Source organism: Antennarius striatus, chromosome 1, assembly GCF_040054535.1.
Source record: "Antennarius striatus isolate MH-2024 chromosome 1, ASM4005453v1, whole genome shotgun sequence".
NCBI classification, from domain to species: domain Eukaryota; kingdom Metazoa; phylum Chordata; class Actinopteri; order Lophiiformes; family Antennariidae; genus Antennarius; species Antennarius striatus.
Window position 1 is genome coordinate 26,064,332 of NC_090776.1, and position 20,158 is coordinate 26,084,489.

At 39.4% G+C, this 20,158-nt stretch overlaps 1 protein-coding gene across 1 annotated transcript in view; it reads left to right on the plus strand.

The window, feature by feature from the left end:
* The first annotated feature begins 347 nt into the window (after positions 1-347).
* The window catches only part of nkd1 (NKD inhibitor of WNT signaling pathway 1), a 33,926-nt gene continuing 14,115 nt past the window's right edge, over positions 348-20,158 (plus strand). The window contains exons 1-3 of the mRNA XM_068318169.1: positions 348-525; positions 641-673; positions 839-978. Coding sequence (XP_068174270.1) covers positions 501-525; positions 641-673; positions 839-978 — 198 coding nt within the window. The 5' untranslated portion in view covers positions 348-500. The remainder of the gene's footprint in view (positions 526-640; positions 674-838; positions 979-20,158) is intronic.

Genomic DNA, 20,158 nt, shown 5'->3' on the forward strand with positions numbered 1-20,158 from the left:
TAGAATTGCAAACATTATTCTAATTATTTTTCTTGTTTTCACCCGCTGTAAATTCTTTGAAAATATTCAATCTATTTATGCCTAATTCTAATGCTACTGGGCTACAGCATATCCCTCAGTATGGGCCATTTCCTGAGAACATATACAGACAATATTTCCACTATTTTTGATCTACTTGTATTGCAAAGTTTACGTAAGGTGTTGTGACCTATTTAGTGTCTTTATATCTAGTTGTTACTAAAGAAATGTATGACACGGGTTTCTTCAATTAGGTCTTTTATTGTGAAAGTACAGACAGGAAGTTGTGTATACATCTGTGTTAAATGGCGCTGTGGACCACACGTTCGACTGGCACCAGTTTCAGTCAGCGCAGTCTGCTCTCGGTCTCCACGGACTCTTGTCTGTCTGGATATCGTAGCCTGTGCCTTTCTTTTTTTTTTTCTTTTTCACTTTGGATTATATTCTTCTGATGCGTTCCAACTCCTACTCGATGCATAGAAATGGGTAAACTGCACTCGAAACATGGTAAGGCTTCTTTATTCCTGTGAGAAAATCACATCCAAAGCTCTTTTTGGCGATAGCGCTACTTTCGAGTAACATTATTCATTGTCTTCTGACTTTTGTTTTTTGTTTTCTCAAGCCGCTATCTGTAAACCGAGGGAGAGTCCAGAAGGTAAGGTCCTTTTTATTTTCGTATCTAATAATGACGAGGTTCCATATTTTGGTCAGTTTGTGAACAGTTTTCAGAGTTTAGTTCTTGGTCCGAACCGCGCAGAGTGAACACCAGGGTACCACAGAACTAGCTGCTATGTGGTAATAACGCGCTTCCTTGTTTCAGGTGACAGTTTTGTAGTCAATGCCTGTTTGGCCAGGAAGGGGATCGACGACTGGCTCGTGAAGCAGAAGTACTACTGCACGAGCCCCCGGCTCGAGGCGCGCGACTGTCTGCATAAGAATAGCTGCGGTCTGACGGCCCGGGTGAGTACGACTCTGTCCACGAGGTTCGCTTATTTAGAACTGTTGCCGCATGGCCTCCTCATTATGCGTGTGCATATTTAAAATAATAACAACGTGTTTGTTTGTTTTTTTTTTTTTTTAAAAAACTGCGCTTTCACCCTTCACGAGGCGACACTGGCGTCACACTTCAGCCTGGCTAGACGATGTGGTCCTCTGACGCGCTCAGTGTCTTGTTGACGCTTCATTGATTTTCTACGCGGATAAACTTACATCTCTGGCTGTCAGGTTAGGCAGTAGCGAACTCGGTTGCGATTTAACGTTTTGGCATCTTAGAATTACTTTCAGCTGCAAATTGACAACAGGGGCGTTGCTAGACATAAAGCTGCCCTGGGGCAGTCAGCCCCATCGCCCCCCCCCCTTGAATTACTGCATTTGAATTGCTATACAAAGAGCTATATGAACGTGCCATGATGCCACTGCCACTGCTAAAACACAATGCAATCACAGACTGCGACATCCTGCGACACCCCTGAATTCAAAATTTTACCCTGACCTACTTGCATAGGTCAAAGATCAGAGCTAGTGCTCTGACCTTCTTTCATAGATCAAAGCTAGTGTTCTGACCTACTTTCATAGATCAAAGCACTAGCTCATACTGGCTTCCTCCTTCGTCTTTCTATCTTATCCAGTTCCTGAGTGTACAAAAGTTGAAATTTGACCTTGTCCTAGTTTTCTCAAGGTCAAGGTCATCATCTCATTTTCATCCCCTTTACTGCCCAAGTAATATGCTTTTAGTTTCATCTTTCTATCCGCAACGGTTGCGAAGATCTTTGGTGGACTAACGGACCGACAAACACACGAACACTGACAATTACAATACATCACCGCTTTCAAGCAGGATGTAATAAAGCGTCATTTATAAGCCTATTAAATGCCACCCCGTATGAAAGCTAGGAAGGAGTAATGAGGGGATCTATGTTGTTGTGTTTCTGTGAGGTGGTAACAGAGTAGAATAAGACGTCTGTAGGCGTTAACACAGGATTGGGTGTGACAGTTTTGATGACCTATTATTCTTGTGGTCCACAAATGGAAATGTTTAGTAGTTAGCAGGTATGTGAAAAAAGAGGAAACCCAAGTCAAGATGTCTTTGGGTAAAACTGCGAGAAAGTGGGAGATCAAACCACTATGTCCCAGGGAAGGTAAACAGTTGTTGTGTTTCCACATTATTTCGTTATCGGCGAAGCACTGCTCAATGATAATGTAAATGCTCTCAGAACTGTCACATCTCTTCTGCTTGTGGAACGTCATCATGCTGTCTGAAGGCACTGGAGCAATGTTTGTACTCCCATGGATTTGTTCAGTGTAAACAAACAAAGGTCTTCTTTTTAGTGAACAGTCTTTGCATATAAACAGCATTAAAATCTATATATTATCTTATTAAAAGTGGCATATGTGTTAATGTATGTGTGTGCTTCAGTGTGTATTTCGGGTAAAGATACTCAGCTTTGATATTGTGGATCAGACAAAGTAAAAAATAAATCAACCCCCAAATATATGGAACTCAAGTGTGAGATTTTACTGGGGCACAGCAGATCAGTACGGGGCATGTGCCCCAGTAAAATGTGACTATTGATGTCTGTGATTTACACACATGTGGCACACTTCAAGTGAACCACAAAAATGCCTCAGATTTGTGTCTCTTACAGTTTTTATTCTTTTTCTGTTATGCTGTCAAAATGAAACGAATTTAATGCTTCTTTGTTAGAATTTTCATCTATTCCTGTAGGGCACAGGGGTTGGTATCATCTCATGCACTGATCTGAGTTTTTTAGGTAGATCAAGCTTCTACTGAAAGCATTGCAGTGTGACAGCCTGGTGACATGTGTGGTTTGTAAAGGCTGGGGAGAAATGTTGGAGGTCATGCTTGTTTTGTTTTTTGGCAATTGCTGTAAACACTGTGCTGTTGTTGTCAAGTGAGGAAATCCTTTGGAATTGCTTCAGAGAGCCTTAAGCTTTTTTTGGTTAACGATGCCTTTCTCAAAGGCAGTATGTTTAAAGGAGAGGAGCCCATAAAGACAAAAGCAAAATCAGTTCCTCCACCCACGATCCAGACACTCAGCAGAAATTCATTCACTAGTATCTTTTAAATGCAGCTTCGAATCCACAATCTTTTGCATTTGAACACATGAAAGCACCTTCTGTAATATTATGTTGTGTAGTGCGATTTATCCTCCACCATAATTGATAGTTCCTTTAGTTGCTCACCATTTTCAAGAAACCTATCATCATTAGCATGGAGCTGCCTAGTAAGATAAACACAAGTCTTATTTTCCCATCATTTCCCCTCTCATTTACTTTTTATGATGATAAAACATTGGGTTTTACAACATGTAGCAGTTGTGGTGTAAAGGTCACGTACAGTAATACCATGCATTTAAAATGATTATCATGCAATCAAGACGGAACATGCTAGTTAGGTTTTTAGGAAACATGAGCTGATGGTATGCTGTTGGACGATCCAAACATTATACATGGGGAAGTCTTAAGGAGCTGACGCTGAGTCCCGCCTAACGCTGGTCTAAAGTCCACCATTGTTCTTTTGCGCAACGTGTTTTTGATAGCTTTGCCTTTCCTGAAGGGCACTTATGGTGCTGCATGATCAATTTAAAATGAGAAAGTGAGATGTTATTATTATTATTATTATTGTTCCTCTTCTTCTTCTTATTATCCCCCAGTGCTGACATTAAATCTTACATCTGCATCTTGTAATCCTAATTTGTGCCCAAAGTTACTTCATGAAGTAACACAATCTCTGCCTGCGTGTTCTATATCTCTGGGCCATTTCTTAAACATGGTCATATTAGAAAAACAAAAACTGCTTATTTTCAAGACCACGTTAATGCTGCCATGCCATTGTTGCCACAATTTGTGCATTTTAGGCTTTTAAAACATATTATTATTGTGCAATTACCTTACATTATTGCCACAATAATATAGTATTTTGTTGCTGTAAATACTCATACTCATCTTTCCTCAGCAATGGTGAGTGAAGTTTTGGCCCAGGATGGGAGAGAAGTCTTCAATGAATGGGGTGGATGTTTATGAAAATTAATGGAGCCTAGATTTTTATAAATAATTAAAATCTCTTTGCCTACTGGCTTCTACACCTCACCTCTGCCATCTATATTTATTTGGGTATTTTTCTCTTTTCTGTAGTGATTATGAAGTTTTTACGTTCCATGTATAAAATTTTCGTATTGCGTAGAATTGCCTGTTTCAATGCTAGTAGCTAAATGGCTGTTCACACATGGAGTTTTTGATGTAATAGCATTCCAAGAGTCGGCACTTCATTTAGGCTTTCATTTTGGAGACGCTGAATCTTTTCTAACAGGATGTGAGAGTTCAGCATTCATCAACCATGTTTTCACCTCATCTTTGTCTGTGGATCCACTGGAGCAGGATAGTGTTAACTTGAAAAATAAGGAAAAGCAGAGACTACTGTCAGCTCTTCCTCATTTTAATCCTTTTTACATAATAACGCAATAATAAAGACTCTTTTCCATATGTAGTTAATTTATATTTACATGGACTCTTTTCAGCAGATCTTTGACTTCACAACATCTCTTCAATTTAAAGAGGCTTTTGATTGTTTTTCTTTTTTTAAATTGTTGCTACTGCCTTCTTTGTAGCCCACATGATATGACATCAAAACGTCACACTCCTATCCTAAAAGGCTGCCTTACTTAAAGTTAGATGTTTTTTGTCTAGTCTTGGATTAATCAATCACCCGTCTTGTGGCTGACCCCCAATTATGTTTTTGCAACATTAATACGGTGGTAACTACTGTCCAACTGGTTGATTTTTAGACGTCTTCTGCACCTGGGTGGTTATCTTGATAGTGTTGTTCTGCTAGGGAAAGACTGTTGTTGTCTGTACTGACTTATCAATAAATGCTGTCATTAATCTAATATAGGAACACTACTAAATCGTGTCCTTTCATACTGTTGGCTGATGTTTAATCATCAGGTATTTTCACATTAGGAGAGTAAGACAAAAGTTTTGAGGTCTCAATTCTCCAAACATTTATAGATTTAATTCCAGACATTAAATAGTAATTTTCCCTCTAAAGATTTACTTTAAAAGTACTGTAGTAAAAGTTCCTGAATAATGAACGAGTCTTCTTAATGAATCTATGAGCTCCATTAGAGTTTTTGAATGTCGTGGAGAACAAAGCTGAAGCCCGTTGTGCTTTATCACTGTAAAAACTTTCTATATAAATTTACTGCAATTATCCAGCATCACTTTCACCTGCAAAGTGTAGTATTTATTACAATACTTTTCAAAGAACACATGCAAATCATTTCTGCTAACCCAAAATCATTAAAAGAATTCTTCAACCTTTGAGAATATGTGGTTGACCACGCCTTTAATCAGATGTGTTGCATAGGGCCAGATGGACATTTAGACAAGTGTAACCCTTTGGAGAGTTCATAATAAAAATGGGAACATTGTTTTTCTGGCTTTGAGCAGGTTGGAGCCTGTCTCGTTTAAAAATTTCAGTTCCCACAGTGTTCTTCTCCTTCCCTTGATGCTCATCTGTTTACAATAATGTTTGCTGTACGTACATGTAAATAAAGGGTTGTCTGGCTTTGATGTCATTATCACCTATCATTTTTCTGGATTGCATTGCAGGGCATGTCCCTGTATGCCATTGAAACAACAGGGTGCTATTTTGCCGTACATTAGTTGCAAAATGATCTATAAAGAATCTGCTGTGGAAATATGAATGACAGTGTCTTGGCTTTAAGAACTGTCTACATTGCATACAATACCTGGTGAGACAGATGATTATAACTGCTGTTCATTGAGCACCTCTCCTGGATGGAGTGGAGCCGAGATAATGTGGGTTGGCCATTAACACTAAATAATCCTTGCTTGGAATTCTTGTTATATTTTCCAAACTTTAGTCCCTTTAAGGACAATATTGTTGTGCTAGGCATTGTTTGGGAGAGCTGCCCCCTTAAGTCATTTGTGGTAATGAATACTTCTAGAATTGACCTGGAACATACATTTGAAGACTTGATGATGTTTCCATACATCCAGTCGTGAAGCCTGCATTTAGGAGTTGTTGGCAGACAGTGAGTGAGTGTTGTAGGCAGGTGCATCTGTGACTGATGAGGGTCAGTTCATGTAAGTCTTGGCAAACCTTCTCCTGTGTCCAGCATGATGTCTTTACCTATCTTCCAAAGTGGTATTTTAAGTTTACAATTCAAGACTCAGATATTGAAATTTTTGTTGGTTCTGTCGATTCTTTTTTGCAAATATCTGTGAAACGGTTTTAATCAAAAACAATACTTGAGTCTAACGCTTGTTCCTAATTAAGTTGCCCCTTTCTGGTGTTGCAATCCCCACTCCCTGTTTTGTTTTTCTCCTGCTAGCTTCCATCTGTTTTTTCAGTTAACTGTGGTAATGTGTTGGTTGTGGTTCATGAAATGAGACTGCAGCGGGCCATGCAGGGAGGTGTTTGTGGTGATACTGAGGGCTCCTCCTACTCGGTGAAGCTCTATCCTGTAAAAGCCACCTCCACTTTTCCCAAGCTGATGCTCTGAGAAAGATGACATATTCATTCATTTCAAACTGAGTTTCCAATTTGTATGCAGCCACAGACAAAAAGTAAAATTACATATGATGACAGAATACAACTCAAAACACAATCACAATGAAACTTCAGCCCTCTTGTATCACAGTTGGTTGCTGGCCATTTGATTTTTTTTTAAGGTAGAAAGGTTTTTTTGGATGTAGGTCTAAAGCTTTTAAATGCTTTCCTCAGCCTCCAAGTCTGATACAGGACACGGCAGGATTTGCACCCCTTTCGTTGTGCTTTTTCTCTTGATGTCATGCTCACAAAGCAAGGGCCCTTGTCTAGAAGCTGAAAGCACCTTTCAAATGCAGACTCCTCTTCCTCTTTCTCTCCTTCTTTCGTCTCCCTGTGCGTTTTCTTTTCCCACCGGCTGGCCTCTTTTGCGTGCTGTGTGACGTATGTACCGCTCCCACCGGGCTCTGCCCCCTCTGTGCTCCCAAGGGACCAAGGGCCCGTTGTTGGTCTTTGAAGAGGCTGGGAGAAAGGTTTGGTGCCACGGTTTAAAGAGAAGAAAAGCTTTAGCTTTTGGGGAGGAGGGGTAGCACCTGGTCATAGAGGGGCTCTGTGATTTATTTATTTTTTTCAGATTTTTCCCATGAGAAGAAGGTAGAAGTTGGACTGACGTCAGTGTGGCCGGAGACTGGGCGTTTGGAGGATGTGCAGGTGGCTTTAATGTGACATCTGGCATTGCATGTCATAGATTTCTAAAAGCTGGGAGAGTTTGTCCTCTATGACAAAGCAGAGTGGATAAATCTTGCTGTGAATGGGACCTTTTGGACTTATGCGAAAGAATGCTGGTGGTTCAGAGCAAGACAAAGCTCTAATGACATGCCGACATTATGATAATGTCTACCCTTATTTATTTTTTTGTGCTAAAGGGTGTTCCCTTCATCTGTAGGTGTGAAATTACATATAATTTTACAATGACCAATAACATTTTATGATTTTGTGAAGAAATATGCTGTTAAGTCCATTTGTATTTTAATTCTGAAAAAGTTATATACTAAAAGTCAAACATCACATATTGTTTTCATATGGAATAAATAACCTATTTTGCATTTCAATAATAGGAGAGAAATGATGCTTGTCAACTGATATGTCCAAATCTGTTCATGTGCATGCAAGCGTGCAGTATGTCTGGAGTCAGCTGTATGGATGCACTCCAGAGATCAAAGGCTTGTGGGGGAATGTGTTCTGAATCACAGGGGATTAGCAGCTGAGATTGTGCTTTGTTTCCCCAAATGTATGCTTAGTTTTGAGTGATCGGTAGCTGTTGATCAAAGTGTCTCTCAACACTCGTACACAGTTGCAGGCTGGTGTGTTTTGTTCCACACTTGAGGGTGGTATTTCTTTTACAATAGAATTACAAGAGATTGTTAGCTGTTTACAGTGTTACTGATATATTTTACTTTTTTAGGACTCAGCAAAAGATTGAAGTTGTCTCTGATATGCATGTACCTATTAAAGCTGTAATAGGTAACGTTTATAAAAATAAATTCCTGTCATATTTCCAAAACTAGTTACATGGTTTTTCTTGTGATAGGTAATGTGTGAAAAACATCTGACTCCAATAGCACCATCTAGTGCTTCTAATAACATTTACTGGGATTTACCATGCCTTGGTTGTGTCGAATGGAACCCAATCCTCTAAAGCCCCTCCCCACAGAGGAAGTTGCTGTGGTTCATAGAGCAAGCATGTGGGAGAGAGGGGGCTGCCTGTGTCTGAAACTTGGCTATCTATCAGACAAGCCACCTGGCTCTAATTGATGGGATACCTATTTCTTTCTACAATACTAGCGGGATACCGTGGAAATTCCACGATAAAACAATAATATCAGACTTCATCCCAAACATATGAAAACAAATGTATTTTGGTATTATACAGCAAGCGCACCCAATGTAGTCAAAAATCAACGTGGTGATGTAACGACTCTGTATTGGTAAATCGTGGATTGTGCTGGGCGGTCATTGCGAAGCTGTAGATGAATGTTAGCAGGCAACCTGGAAAAAGGCAGCTAACTAATCATGAGATTGGGAAAGCAGCTATTGTTAAACGAAAAGGCACCTGTCAAGAGAGAAAGTGGAAAGAAATTTTAGAGAAGTGATAGTTCAGTTAGTTAACTACGTGAACAGAAATGTGTGTAGTTACTTAAAGACCGTGTTTGTCAGATGCCCGAGGAGCATTTTAGATACTACATCGATTGTCCCATTCTAAAAGGAAACAATAGCTGGACAGACTGTTCGTGCTAGCTAGTTAGTTTCACTCAGAATTTGTTGCCGTTTTCTGTGTCATTCCTGCTGTTTGGACTCTGAAAATTGTTATGAACAGTTATGACACTCTAACATTATGTTAATTGGGAAGTCCATGTATAGTTATTTCTTCTCCTAACATAGCAGATGCCTTACGCCATATTGTTCACGTGATTCCTTCTGGCAGATGCTCTGTGATTGTTTGGGCCCTTGATTGACAGGTAGTGGGTGGAGTTGGTGACAGCGTGAGACTTTGAAGAGAGCTTATTCAAATATATAGGTGGGGAGATACCATTAATTAAATGCAATACAAGCTGATTTAAAAACTTGTCTTACTTAATATGTATGTGTACTTTTGTATGACATCAGTGTTTTTCCTTTGTTAATAATACCTTATTACATATTTAAACTTAAATTTAAATCAAAATTCACATTGGAATAAGTGTCAACATTCAGTCAAGTTATCTACGTTTATGAGACATGATAAAAGTATAACCTTAACACTTAATTTAACTTAGAACTTACATCCAGATGGAATAGTAGCTCTTTCCCACAAATCCTGACTTGCTAAAATTCTGAATTCACGCTAAAGCTAAGAAGTTACAGGTAGTCCTCAACCGTGAACACAATGGTTCCGAGAGGCTGTTCGTAAGCTGAAGTGTTCAAAAGTCCTTTTTAAAAAAAATTTTTTTAATCCACAATTGCAGACTTAGCAGCACCGTAATGTAACTTTTACATTTCGACTCCTACTGAATGAATTTTATCCTTATACCCATCTCAATGACTTAAAGCCAAGCTTTAAGCCGCAGCGCCGTAGCGGGTCACGGGGAGCCGGAGCCTACCTCAGCGGCATAGGGCGTGAGGCAGGGGACACTCCGGGAATGACGCCAGTGCACCGCCGATTGTGATGAATAGTTAACATGAAATAGCATTGGTTCCTACATTATTTTGTTCCTACAGGAGAACAACCCTTTCAATACAGTAATTAAAATTAAAAAAATGAAATAACAGGCAGACTGTGACAGTTTTCTTACAGGAAGCGTACACTCTACATCACTTTCAACCTGACCAGAATTGTCGGCAACCTCAATGTTCGCAAATGCCCTCATGCACATAAATATATTGTGCATTCTTTCCCTGCTTAGAAGTTTGAAAAGATGTGGATAAAATAATGGACAATATGCTGCAGATGATGCACCAAAAGGAAAGCAGAAAAAGCCACATGAAGTCCAATATCAGAGCAAACTGTTCACTCAGTTTTTCTATTTGCCGAGTTATTTTGACATGACAAGAAATCTTAATCAGTGGGGTGTTAATGTTACGCTGCTTGGCGTGGGTTGTACAGGAAAGGGGAACTACAGTAGTTGGACATGGCGGTGCCCGGTTTTTGGTATCTATGAATGTTTTTAAGTCGGATGTTTGTATCTTCAGGACTACCTGTAGTTCACGTTAGAGCTGGTTTCCAATGAGTCCAATAAATGAGGATGCATGTCTCATAATACATACAGTAGATTAACAGGAGGATCAATAGATCTATACTCTTTGAGCAGCAAAATTATGTGCAGATTACTGTAAATGTGATCGTGAAATATATTTTCATTGCTCTGACTACAATTGCAAGGAACTCTGGCTCCGGCAGGGTGAATTTTCTCTTAGAATGGGCCGCTTTTACCTCCAAATACAGTGGTACCTCTACTGACGAATGTGTCTACTTACAAAATTTTCTACCTACGAAATTTCTCAGCAGGAAAATATTACCTCCAGTTACGAAAGAAATTTCGACTTACGTACGGTAAAAATACAGTATCGTCTGATACTCGCAGCTCCCACAGGTTCCTGACCGCAACATTCTCGTAGCTGCTCTGCCATTGGCTGTTACCTAGTATCTTCCTGGCATCCTATTAGCTAAGAGGGACCTCTGTGTGGAGCTCGATCGGAGTTACGCAGGGTCCTCGTCATTTGGCTCTCGACCAGTGAGGTGTTCCGATAGTTTTGCGCAAATATACTGTATTAACTTTTTGAGTATTCGCTATGGACCCCGAGAAAGTGATTGAGAAAAGAGGAAAAGAAAAGACGAAGAAAAGAGTTTTTTTGTCCGTACAAAGAAAGCAAAGATTATAGAAAAGCATGAAAAAGGGATGCGTTTGGTTGATCTCGCCAAAGAATATGGCCGTAATGCATCTACAATCGCCACATTATTAAAACAAAAGGAAGGAGTTTTAGGCATTCTGTGGGTGGTAGGAGAAGTTCAAAAGGAGGACTGGAATTCACTCTGTTGTTCGGCATGGTGAGGCAGGAACGCATGAACCAAAGAGGGCAAAAAACGATGACGACAGCAGTTAAAAGGTAAATGACCATCATTTTTATTCTTTACTCTATTCTTTGTTTTTTACAGTATGCACAACTCTCATTTATTGTGTAATAATCTAATTGTAACATGTATTTGTTACATGTTTTGATGCATTTTTATGCTTTATAATACATTTATGTCGGAATTTTTGGGGGCTTGGAATGGATTAGGGCATTTGCATGGAAAATGCTTCTCTACTTACGAAATTTTCCACTTACGTAATTTCTTCCGGAACCAATTAATTTCGTAAGTAGGGGTACCACTGTATTCTCACTGACACACTAAATGTGGGAAATATAGTTATAAGTTAGGGACTGACAATGGGAATAGCTGAGAAAGGTAACCAGGGCTCCTGTTCTGGCTCTGAGCTCGTCTGAGCTTTGTGCAGGATCTCAGTATCCATTTTAATCACCCACTTAAAAGGCTGTGTTGAAGTGGGTGTTTAAGTGTTTAAACCCTGAATAATTTGCATTTATTTGTTTATCAAGCTTCCCTGTGGGTTGCACTCTGCCCTGTGCAGTGAGCACTGAATAGTTTGACTCGGCACTCATTGTGGTTCTCAAATAGGATGATCTCAACATCAGCACAAAGCTGCTATCAAACTCTCATGAGAGTGTTCTTGTAAAGGATGGCAAATATGTATTTGTGTGCCATGATGCACAGAGACTCACAGATTCACACTTAACCCATTTGTTTACCAATGTATATCATTGCTAACAGACATAATGTCAGGATGACTCTCCACTTGTCATGGGAAACAGCAGTGACACGTCTAAAACATCCGTATGTCTTGTTATATTCATCCTTCATGCTTTTGTGACCATGGCTGTGAGGCAGAGGGAATGGAGGATGTTGATTTAGGTAAACATAGCTGGAATAGCATTGTGCCTCCTGCAGACAGAGATACCATGGCTCTACCAGCTTTCTTGTTGTGAAAGGGCTGAGGTCTGAATTGTCTGTTAGGCAATGTTCTTAGTGGAAGGAAAGCTAAACAGAAGAGTGGTCCAAGCTGTTCTCCACTTGTGTGTTTATGCTCCACAGGTGTTGCAACTTACAGAATACCTGACACTATAGACTGAATCAGGCAAACTCTGTGTTCCTAAAACGGGCCATTTGCCCTGTCCATTAAACAGACTTCTCCCCCGCAAAGTGTCTTGCTCAAATGAGAATAAAGAGCACGGGTTTGCATTTAAAGAGCTGTTAGTGTTTCAGATTGTCTGACCTTATTTATATTTTCCTTTATGTTTCTGACTGAGGGATTAAAGCATTTTTTATCTTGATTGAATCTTGTCTGTTATTATTTGTATTTATAACTTCTTACTTTTATAAGAAATATGCAAACAAGTTCGGAATGATGAGACTCAAGAGATCACTAGTTCATTTTTATATTTGTAGGGTTGTATTTGTATGTTACTAGGCAGGGTTCAATTCCTTTCCGTGTTGAATACTTATGTTCTCCCCATGTCTGCGTGGGTTTTCTCCACGTTGTCCAGTTTCCTCCCACCTCCAAAAACATGCACTTCAGGTGAATTGGTCAGTTCCAAATTATCCATAGGTGTGGCTTTGGGCTTGAGTGGTTGTTTATCTTTCATGTGGCTCTGTGGTGCATGGGCGTTGTGACCGGAGTGCTCCCTGCCTCTCGCCATGACCTACAAAAGCGGAAAAAGTGGATAAGATGATGAATCAATGAATGACATTTAGCCAAATTCCAGGCCACACCTGTAATACCAGATGTTACCTATAGGCATCACACATGGCGCACAGACTCTCAAGAATGGAACATATTTAGAACCCATAAAAGAGAATGTAGACTAAGTGTGCAATGGATCACAAAAAGCACACTTCAGATATCACAGCTATAAGAGTTCTTTTGTATTAATAGAAAAAAACTGACCTCTTAACATTACAATTTCATAAACTAGTTTGAGAATATGCTTTCAATTTGTTTTTCAGCAACCAACTCCACCTCTTCAATATAGCAATTAGTGATACAAGCCACTCCATCCAATAGGCTAGAAATAGGACCCTACGACCTGGCACCAGCGCACTTGTACAGTATATCTGGGCTTGAAATTGCGCCCATTTTGGTCGCATACGCGCCCAAATTTTTATCAGTGCGACTATTAAATATATCTGGGAGCACCGGTGTGACTAGGGAAAAAAATCTGGTGCGCCTTTTTTTGTGAGACCGCGCTTCTGCGGTCCTGCCAGGAAACAATGAGAGCGCAACTGCGGCTGCTCTCCTGGGTAAGGGAGAGAGGCGCGCGGAACAGAGATGGACGGAGCAGTCTCTATCGCTCTGTTACTGCCTTGCTTTTGGGTAGGTGCTCCTAAAGTCTTTGCTGGTGCTACTAACTTCTAAATTTGGGAGCACCAGTGCTACCAAGAAAAAAAGTTAATTTCGAGCCCTGCATATGCTTGTTGAAGTTACTTTTTCTGCTGGTATGTTAAATGTACAGTATATGCTTGTTGAAGTATATTTTTCTGCTGGTACGTTAAGTTGAAAAGTTGAAACACTGTAATTACCTGTTATGGTCAGCGGCTTCTTGTCAACTTGTACATGGGGATCTATTGATTGCAGTGATTAGATTTGGTAGCTAGCTGTGAATAAAATTTTCATGTTGTGGTCATAGGTGTTACTGATAACTCTCATTTGGAGAAATTCTAGCGATTTATTTATAAAGATTACAGTATTTGTTGTGGCAGCACCACACCTAGAATTTGAGTTGCTTTGTGTATACTGGGCTGGATCAAGTGTAGATTGTAGACTTCCAATGCAAACCTAACACCTTACAGAACTGTATGAGTAGTTCATTTGGGCAACACATTGAAGCAAGAACTTGTTTTTAAACTGAGATGTCCTCTGTGCAAAGAATTCTGAACATCAAATTCTGAGTCTCTACCTTTTTAAGGGATGGAATGTTTCAAATTTTTGAACTCAAAATTATGGAACCATCATGGAGTGGTTGTCTTGGCATGAATATGTACGATGACATCCTCAGGTAGCTGTACTGTACTATAGCAACTGATTTTTTTTTCCATTTGATGTGTTCAGTGGAAGTGGCTTTCTCTTTTTGCTGCCCTTGAGATAGACTTCCTGACTGAAGTCTTATTCCTCCTGCACTCTGCAGCACTTGAGACTGGCGTCTGAAATGGTCCAGACAATTGAAGGACTGTCTGTCCTCAACAAGAGCTTTGACAAATTGCCAACTAGTTGTCTTAATTTTACCATCATATTTTGACAGCAACGACACACACACTCAATAAGCCCACGTCATCTCAGCGGGACTTCCTTGCTCTTTATGCCCAGGAAGTTAATGTTTCCAGAGCAAACTAATTTCATCCATGAAGGGTGAGCTATCCTATTGCTACACTAACCACACAAGCTTTTGGAGTTGAGGTGTCTCATTTTGCAAGACTCCCTCTTTTCTTTTTCTCTTCTCTCTTTTCCTCATTCTTTGACTTTACTCTGAATTTGGAGGGCCATAATGTTTTGAGTTGTTACTCTTGGCAGGCGGAGAACACCTGTAAATCAAGGCCAAGCGACAGGCTGTCTCCATTCTCCTCCAAACCATAGCTTCCCCTCGGGAATGCAAGGTCCCAGAGTGGAGTTCATTGGCTAATGGAGAATGTGCTTTAAAGATTCACCTCTAGCTCAGATTCCCCCATTAACTCTCTAAATCCCAAAGTAACTTCAAGATAAAAACAGAAGTGGTTGAGCCAAGGGCATCTGCTCACAGTTTATGGCATGTTCCTAATTCAAATTTGACAATGATTAATTATTATACTCAAGTGGTTCATTTAGCCTAAAGAGTGACAGGAGTGTCTGCAGCTCCAACTCATCAACAATCACTTTTGAGGTAGCACTGTTGCTTTTCTTTTAAATTTCCGCAAACAATTTGAGAGAAAGTAAGAGAACATTTGTGATTGAGGTCCATTATTTTTTTCCTTTGGAAAAAAAAATGAAATGGGGGTCTCTTTGATTTATACCCCCCCCCCCCATGATAACTTTTTGATAAACAGTGTGATAAATGGACATTGCTATGGTTATGTATTTTTCAAAAGCTAATAAAGTCTGTTACATTGGGAAACAGGTAGGTTTTTATTGCCTAAAGGGCTGGGTAAGTTGTAAATGCTTATCTTTGCAGGTGTAAAAGTTTTGTAAATGGGTCATTGAGGACTGGCCAACTTCACACATAAAACACAATAAGGGAGGAGGGGAGGGAGATTAGTTAAGATCAGCATCTTTTAAAGTGTAGGATGAGGGCTGTAAATCTGTACTAATATTCCACTGAACCTTTCAAGAGGCAGCCTTTGATGTGGGTGAGGTTGTGGGTGAGGTTGTGTGACCAACAGTGTTTATTATGTAAACCTGGTGTGATGAGAATGAGCCATGTTTTTGCACTGTCAGTCTGACAAATGATGACATTCATCAAAGCCCCTTTGCATGGTGTTAAAAATAAGGAGGAAAAAGAAATGTGTACAGAAATTCTCACGAATGTACACACATGCATGGTTGCACACTACAGACTTGTTTTTCACCCTAATGTCAGAGCTCAATCATACGGACATATAGTATAATTTGAGTTCAGTGGAGTACAAAATGACACTCTATGTGCAGAGCTTTATCATCCATCTGTCGTGTGTGTGTGTGTGTGTGTGTGTGTGTGTGTGTGCATGTAGTATACCTGCATGTTCTGAAAAATACATCCTGTGCACTGAATGCACTTTAAGCTGCATCTGATTAAAACACATGTTTCAGTTGAACAGTTCAGTCAAACAATTTACAGTCCATGACTTCAAAAAAGTTGTAAAACACTGCAGATACGATTTCCTCCTAGTATTGCAAACTTCACATAAGATCAGTTTTATGCATTTTGCTTTAAAGCTCCGACATGTTAGAAAACATCTGCTTGACTGAATTAAATTCTGGAAACTACGTCAATATAGCATACAATGAAAGCCTGATAGTCTGTTGTAAAAAAGCCAAACAGATTTGTTTTGTTTGATTGGGGACATATTCATTTCCTATGACTTTCAATCTGAATGAACTGTAAGAACATTGGCCCCATCTCCGCTCCCACCGTAAATGGGACCGCCTCCCATCAGCTTTGCTATGCTGTCTGATTATCTGAGATCTTTATTTCATGTGTAAAGATTGTTCCGCTTTGAAGCCTCACTCGGAGGCGAAGTACTGCCACGCAACCTCACATCAACACTATCTTGGCCCGATCTTTGAGCGTCACGTTTTACTGCAACATGGTGCTTGGAATGAGGCTGTTTAATGTTGAAGGTGAGAAGAACTCCAGCATGAAAAACTGCAAAAGACTGAACTCAGTTTCAAACTGCTGTCTGGTGATTATTTACGGTCCATTAAGTTGGAGTCTACTCTCCAGCAGCATCACCTCCCTTAACATATATTGCAGAAGAGGCACTGCTCCAGGTTGCAAGACTTGTGCTGCTCAGTCCATTGAAACTGCCTCCGGTGTATCTGTTTACTCTTTGGGATTGTGGAGGGGGGATTGGTATTTCCTCTGCTGAAATCTCCTGAGAGTAACACTACCCTTAAAAGCTAATTTGCAGCTTTAAATCTAATAAAAAAAATTTGTTGTCCAATATCTTGGGTTTAACATTGGCGCTGTGTGTCATTTTAGCCATTTGATGTTCATAACCTTAAGCTAATGTTTGCTGTTCAGGCAAGACTGAATTAGTCAAAACCATTTTATTTGCTAAAGACAGGGATATCTTAATATTTATCCAAACATAGCAAAGCACCACGTCTTGCCCCTTTGCATTTTATGAGACAAGTACTTTAGTATTGTCAGCTTTACTTTACTCAGGTTTTCACTTTTTCTACTTGTGGGTGGCTTTGATGTGACTGTCAGTGACCATAGCTATGTTCTGGAGGAGCAGACATGTATGAGCATCATCGTTATTCCCATGTTCTTCTTTGTTTCTGTCCGACCCACTTTGCTAAATGACATTTTATGTGTGTCAAGTCGGCACCATTGCTCCGAACATTGCAGTCATGAAGGTGTTTCCTTGAAATGGCTTGGAGACAGAACAGGAGGCATCCAGACACAGTTCTAATGAGATTTTTCCTGGGTTTTGATGGAGTGGCAGTACTGCTGCCATTGCTCTAGAGGCCTGCCTCCCCTGATCCCTGGCGTAGGATCAGGGGGAGCTGTCGTCGGCTACATAAATTGTCAGTCTGTGTGGCAGGTCACAGAGGTCCACAGGATAGAGAACCATAGACACATAAAGGTTTTTCTAGACCTTCCCACAGTTCATGTACAAGTACACAATATGTGCACTTTAACATACCCTCTTGCTTTCACATAGTGGCTTAAACCTGAAAATAAGTCTTCCCAGTGTCCATGTCTGTAAAGTAAGAGTAAGGAAGATTCCTGGAGGGCAACACGTCCCCAGCGTGTTTTGGCTTTTTTAGAAATTTCTAACTTATTTCAGGAAAGGGCAGTTGAGTGGAGTTCCTCTTTTGGATTCCCATTTAACTGAGGATTTATCATTCATATTCATGGTGAGCTACAAGTATGCTCATTTAAAATGACCACACTATCTAAATCTAAATGGTTTACTACCTTTAAACACAATGAAAAGCAGCATTATGATGCAATGATGCATTTTTAAAATCTATTTCCAATCTCCCTTTCTTTTCCATTTATATTTATTATACCACTGTGCTACCCCACATAGGTTCATGGTTAATCAAGTAATTATTTTGTCTACTAATCATCAAAATATCATCACAATTTCCCAGAGCTGAAAGTAGTCTTTGTCTCGCTTCTCTCATTCTAACAGTCCAATACCAGACAACTTTTGAATGATTAATCAAAGTATTGATTGTTGCAGCTTTACTGTAGTTGATCATCAGTCAAATAGCGTTCAGTGTGGAGGAAAATATACACATGGAGAAATGTAGTAAACATTGTTAATTGGTAAAGAAACTCCATCTCATTATTATTATTACTATTATTATTGCATTACATTCATTTTCCTTGAGTGGGCCGGTTTGAAGTTTTGCTAAATGGTCCAGTAGCCAAACCAAACAACTTTTCAGGTGATGCAGTGATGGAGAAGGGATGTCATGGGGCTGTCCTTTAGTACAGAAATAAATCATTTTCTGTGAGGGGGCTTGAACAACTTTAAAACACATAGTCATACAGCTCTATTTACTCAAGATGTTCTGGAGGACCTGGCTGCTGTTCAAAACTAAATGCTTTATGATCTGATGTCCATCAGAACATTTAACTTCATGTCTGACCAGAACCTTGCTTAGTTTTGGGGAACTGACACTTAACTGTATATTTAATGACACTTTTTGGACCGTTTCATACAAAATAAGCAGTGAAAGAATGTGCAAATACATTTTTTAGCAAAGATAACTACAAAGATTTGAATAATATAGTGTTGATTTTCTGTCGTTTTTCTAAAGCACAATTGTTTTTGAAATTAGCTCATGATATGGATGAAAGTCTCGGTCTGCATCCATATAGCTCAAACTTCAAGCATAAAATATAATTTTGCTTGAAAATTATACAGCCTTAATGTCCTTCCACAATTTAAAGTTACCTGTTATTACACACATACACACACATGCACCACAGCTTTTTTTATGTTGAGGTGTTCAGGCAGTTGATATCAATAAGTATTCAGCATTATCAATATTACCATAGTGTGCACGAAAAGGCACACATGTTTCTAATCAGACCTGGTTTTCAGATTCACTAACTGTTTGCAAATATTGCATCATCTGAGTCTAGCTTTTACTAATTAACTGAAAAATCACTTTAGAGGAGGGGAGTCCAGTATCGCAGTTTTGAGAAAATCCACTTTGAACCCTTTCATTTGAAATCAAACTGTAGGGATTGAGTTGAAGTTATTCGAAGTTATGTCGTTGAACAAACTAGACCGACTTACTTTTCATCAAACTCCAGATTTAATATTTTTACACTTTACTGTTACCACTGCTGTGACTGTGGCTACAGCTGCTTCTGCTCTGATACTTCTTTGTTTGTTTGATAAACATTGTATTGAATACTGTCTTGATGTGTGTATATTAAATACCTTAGACAATATTTGATACTTTTAGTCTCTGAAAAATAATCTTTGATATAAAATAATGCTTTATTGGATTTTTATCTTGTAGAAAAAAAGTGACTGGTGACTGAGATGTGTTTTTATTGACTCTGATATACAGTAGGTTAATAGATTTTGTGACTCAGAAATTAAGGAGTAAGGTGTTGGAAAATGGAGGGTTTACAACCAGACCTTATTGATTTGTTAAAACAACAAAACACTTAAAATGAGATCAGACAAAGAGGCATGTCAGACCTTTCAGAGGAAGGTCATGGATCTGTTCAGTAATCGTTCAAGTCACAGAAGTACTATAGTTGCTGGAATATCCTCTTTATGGAGCTAACAAAGAATTGTACCTCATTATTCCAATGACTACTTCTTGGTGAGAAAACAGGAAACTAGGAAATAAATATTCCTTGTTATTAGGATTCCTCCACGTTATCCCTTGACTCAAAACAATGTAATCAATCACTGCCAACACCAGAAAACAGAGAGATTAGGCTCTGTGATGTCAGCGTCATTCAGTCTGTCGGGCTGAAAACGATTTACTCGAATACAGTATTTAGTCTATTGCAGAACAGATTGTGGGGATGAATCAGAATATTATTACTGCAGACACTGAAACTAAAACTCCCATTCTGACATATTTTTTAAGAATCAGGTTTTCACTTTATATCATTACAACTTAAAGGATCCTTAACCATGTAAGGAGGAGAATTTTTATAAATAATTGACATGTGAAAGGGTAGACAGATGCACTTGTCAGACATAAAAAATATGGCTTTTCTGGCCCAGTTTTCAATCTTGCCCTGTTTCTTTTTCTGCTTCCTTGTGCTTCATTTTCTGTTAGGGGCCAGTGATTT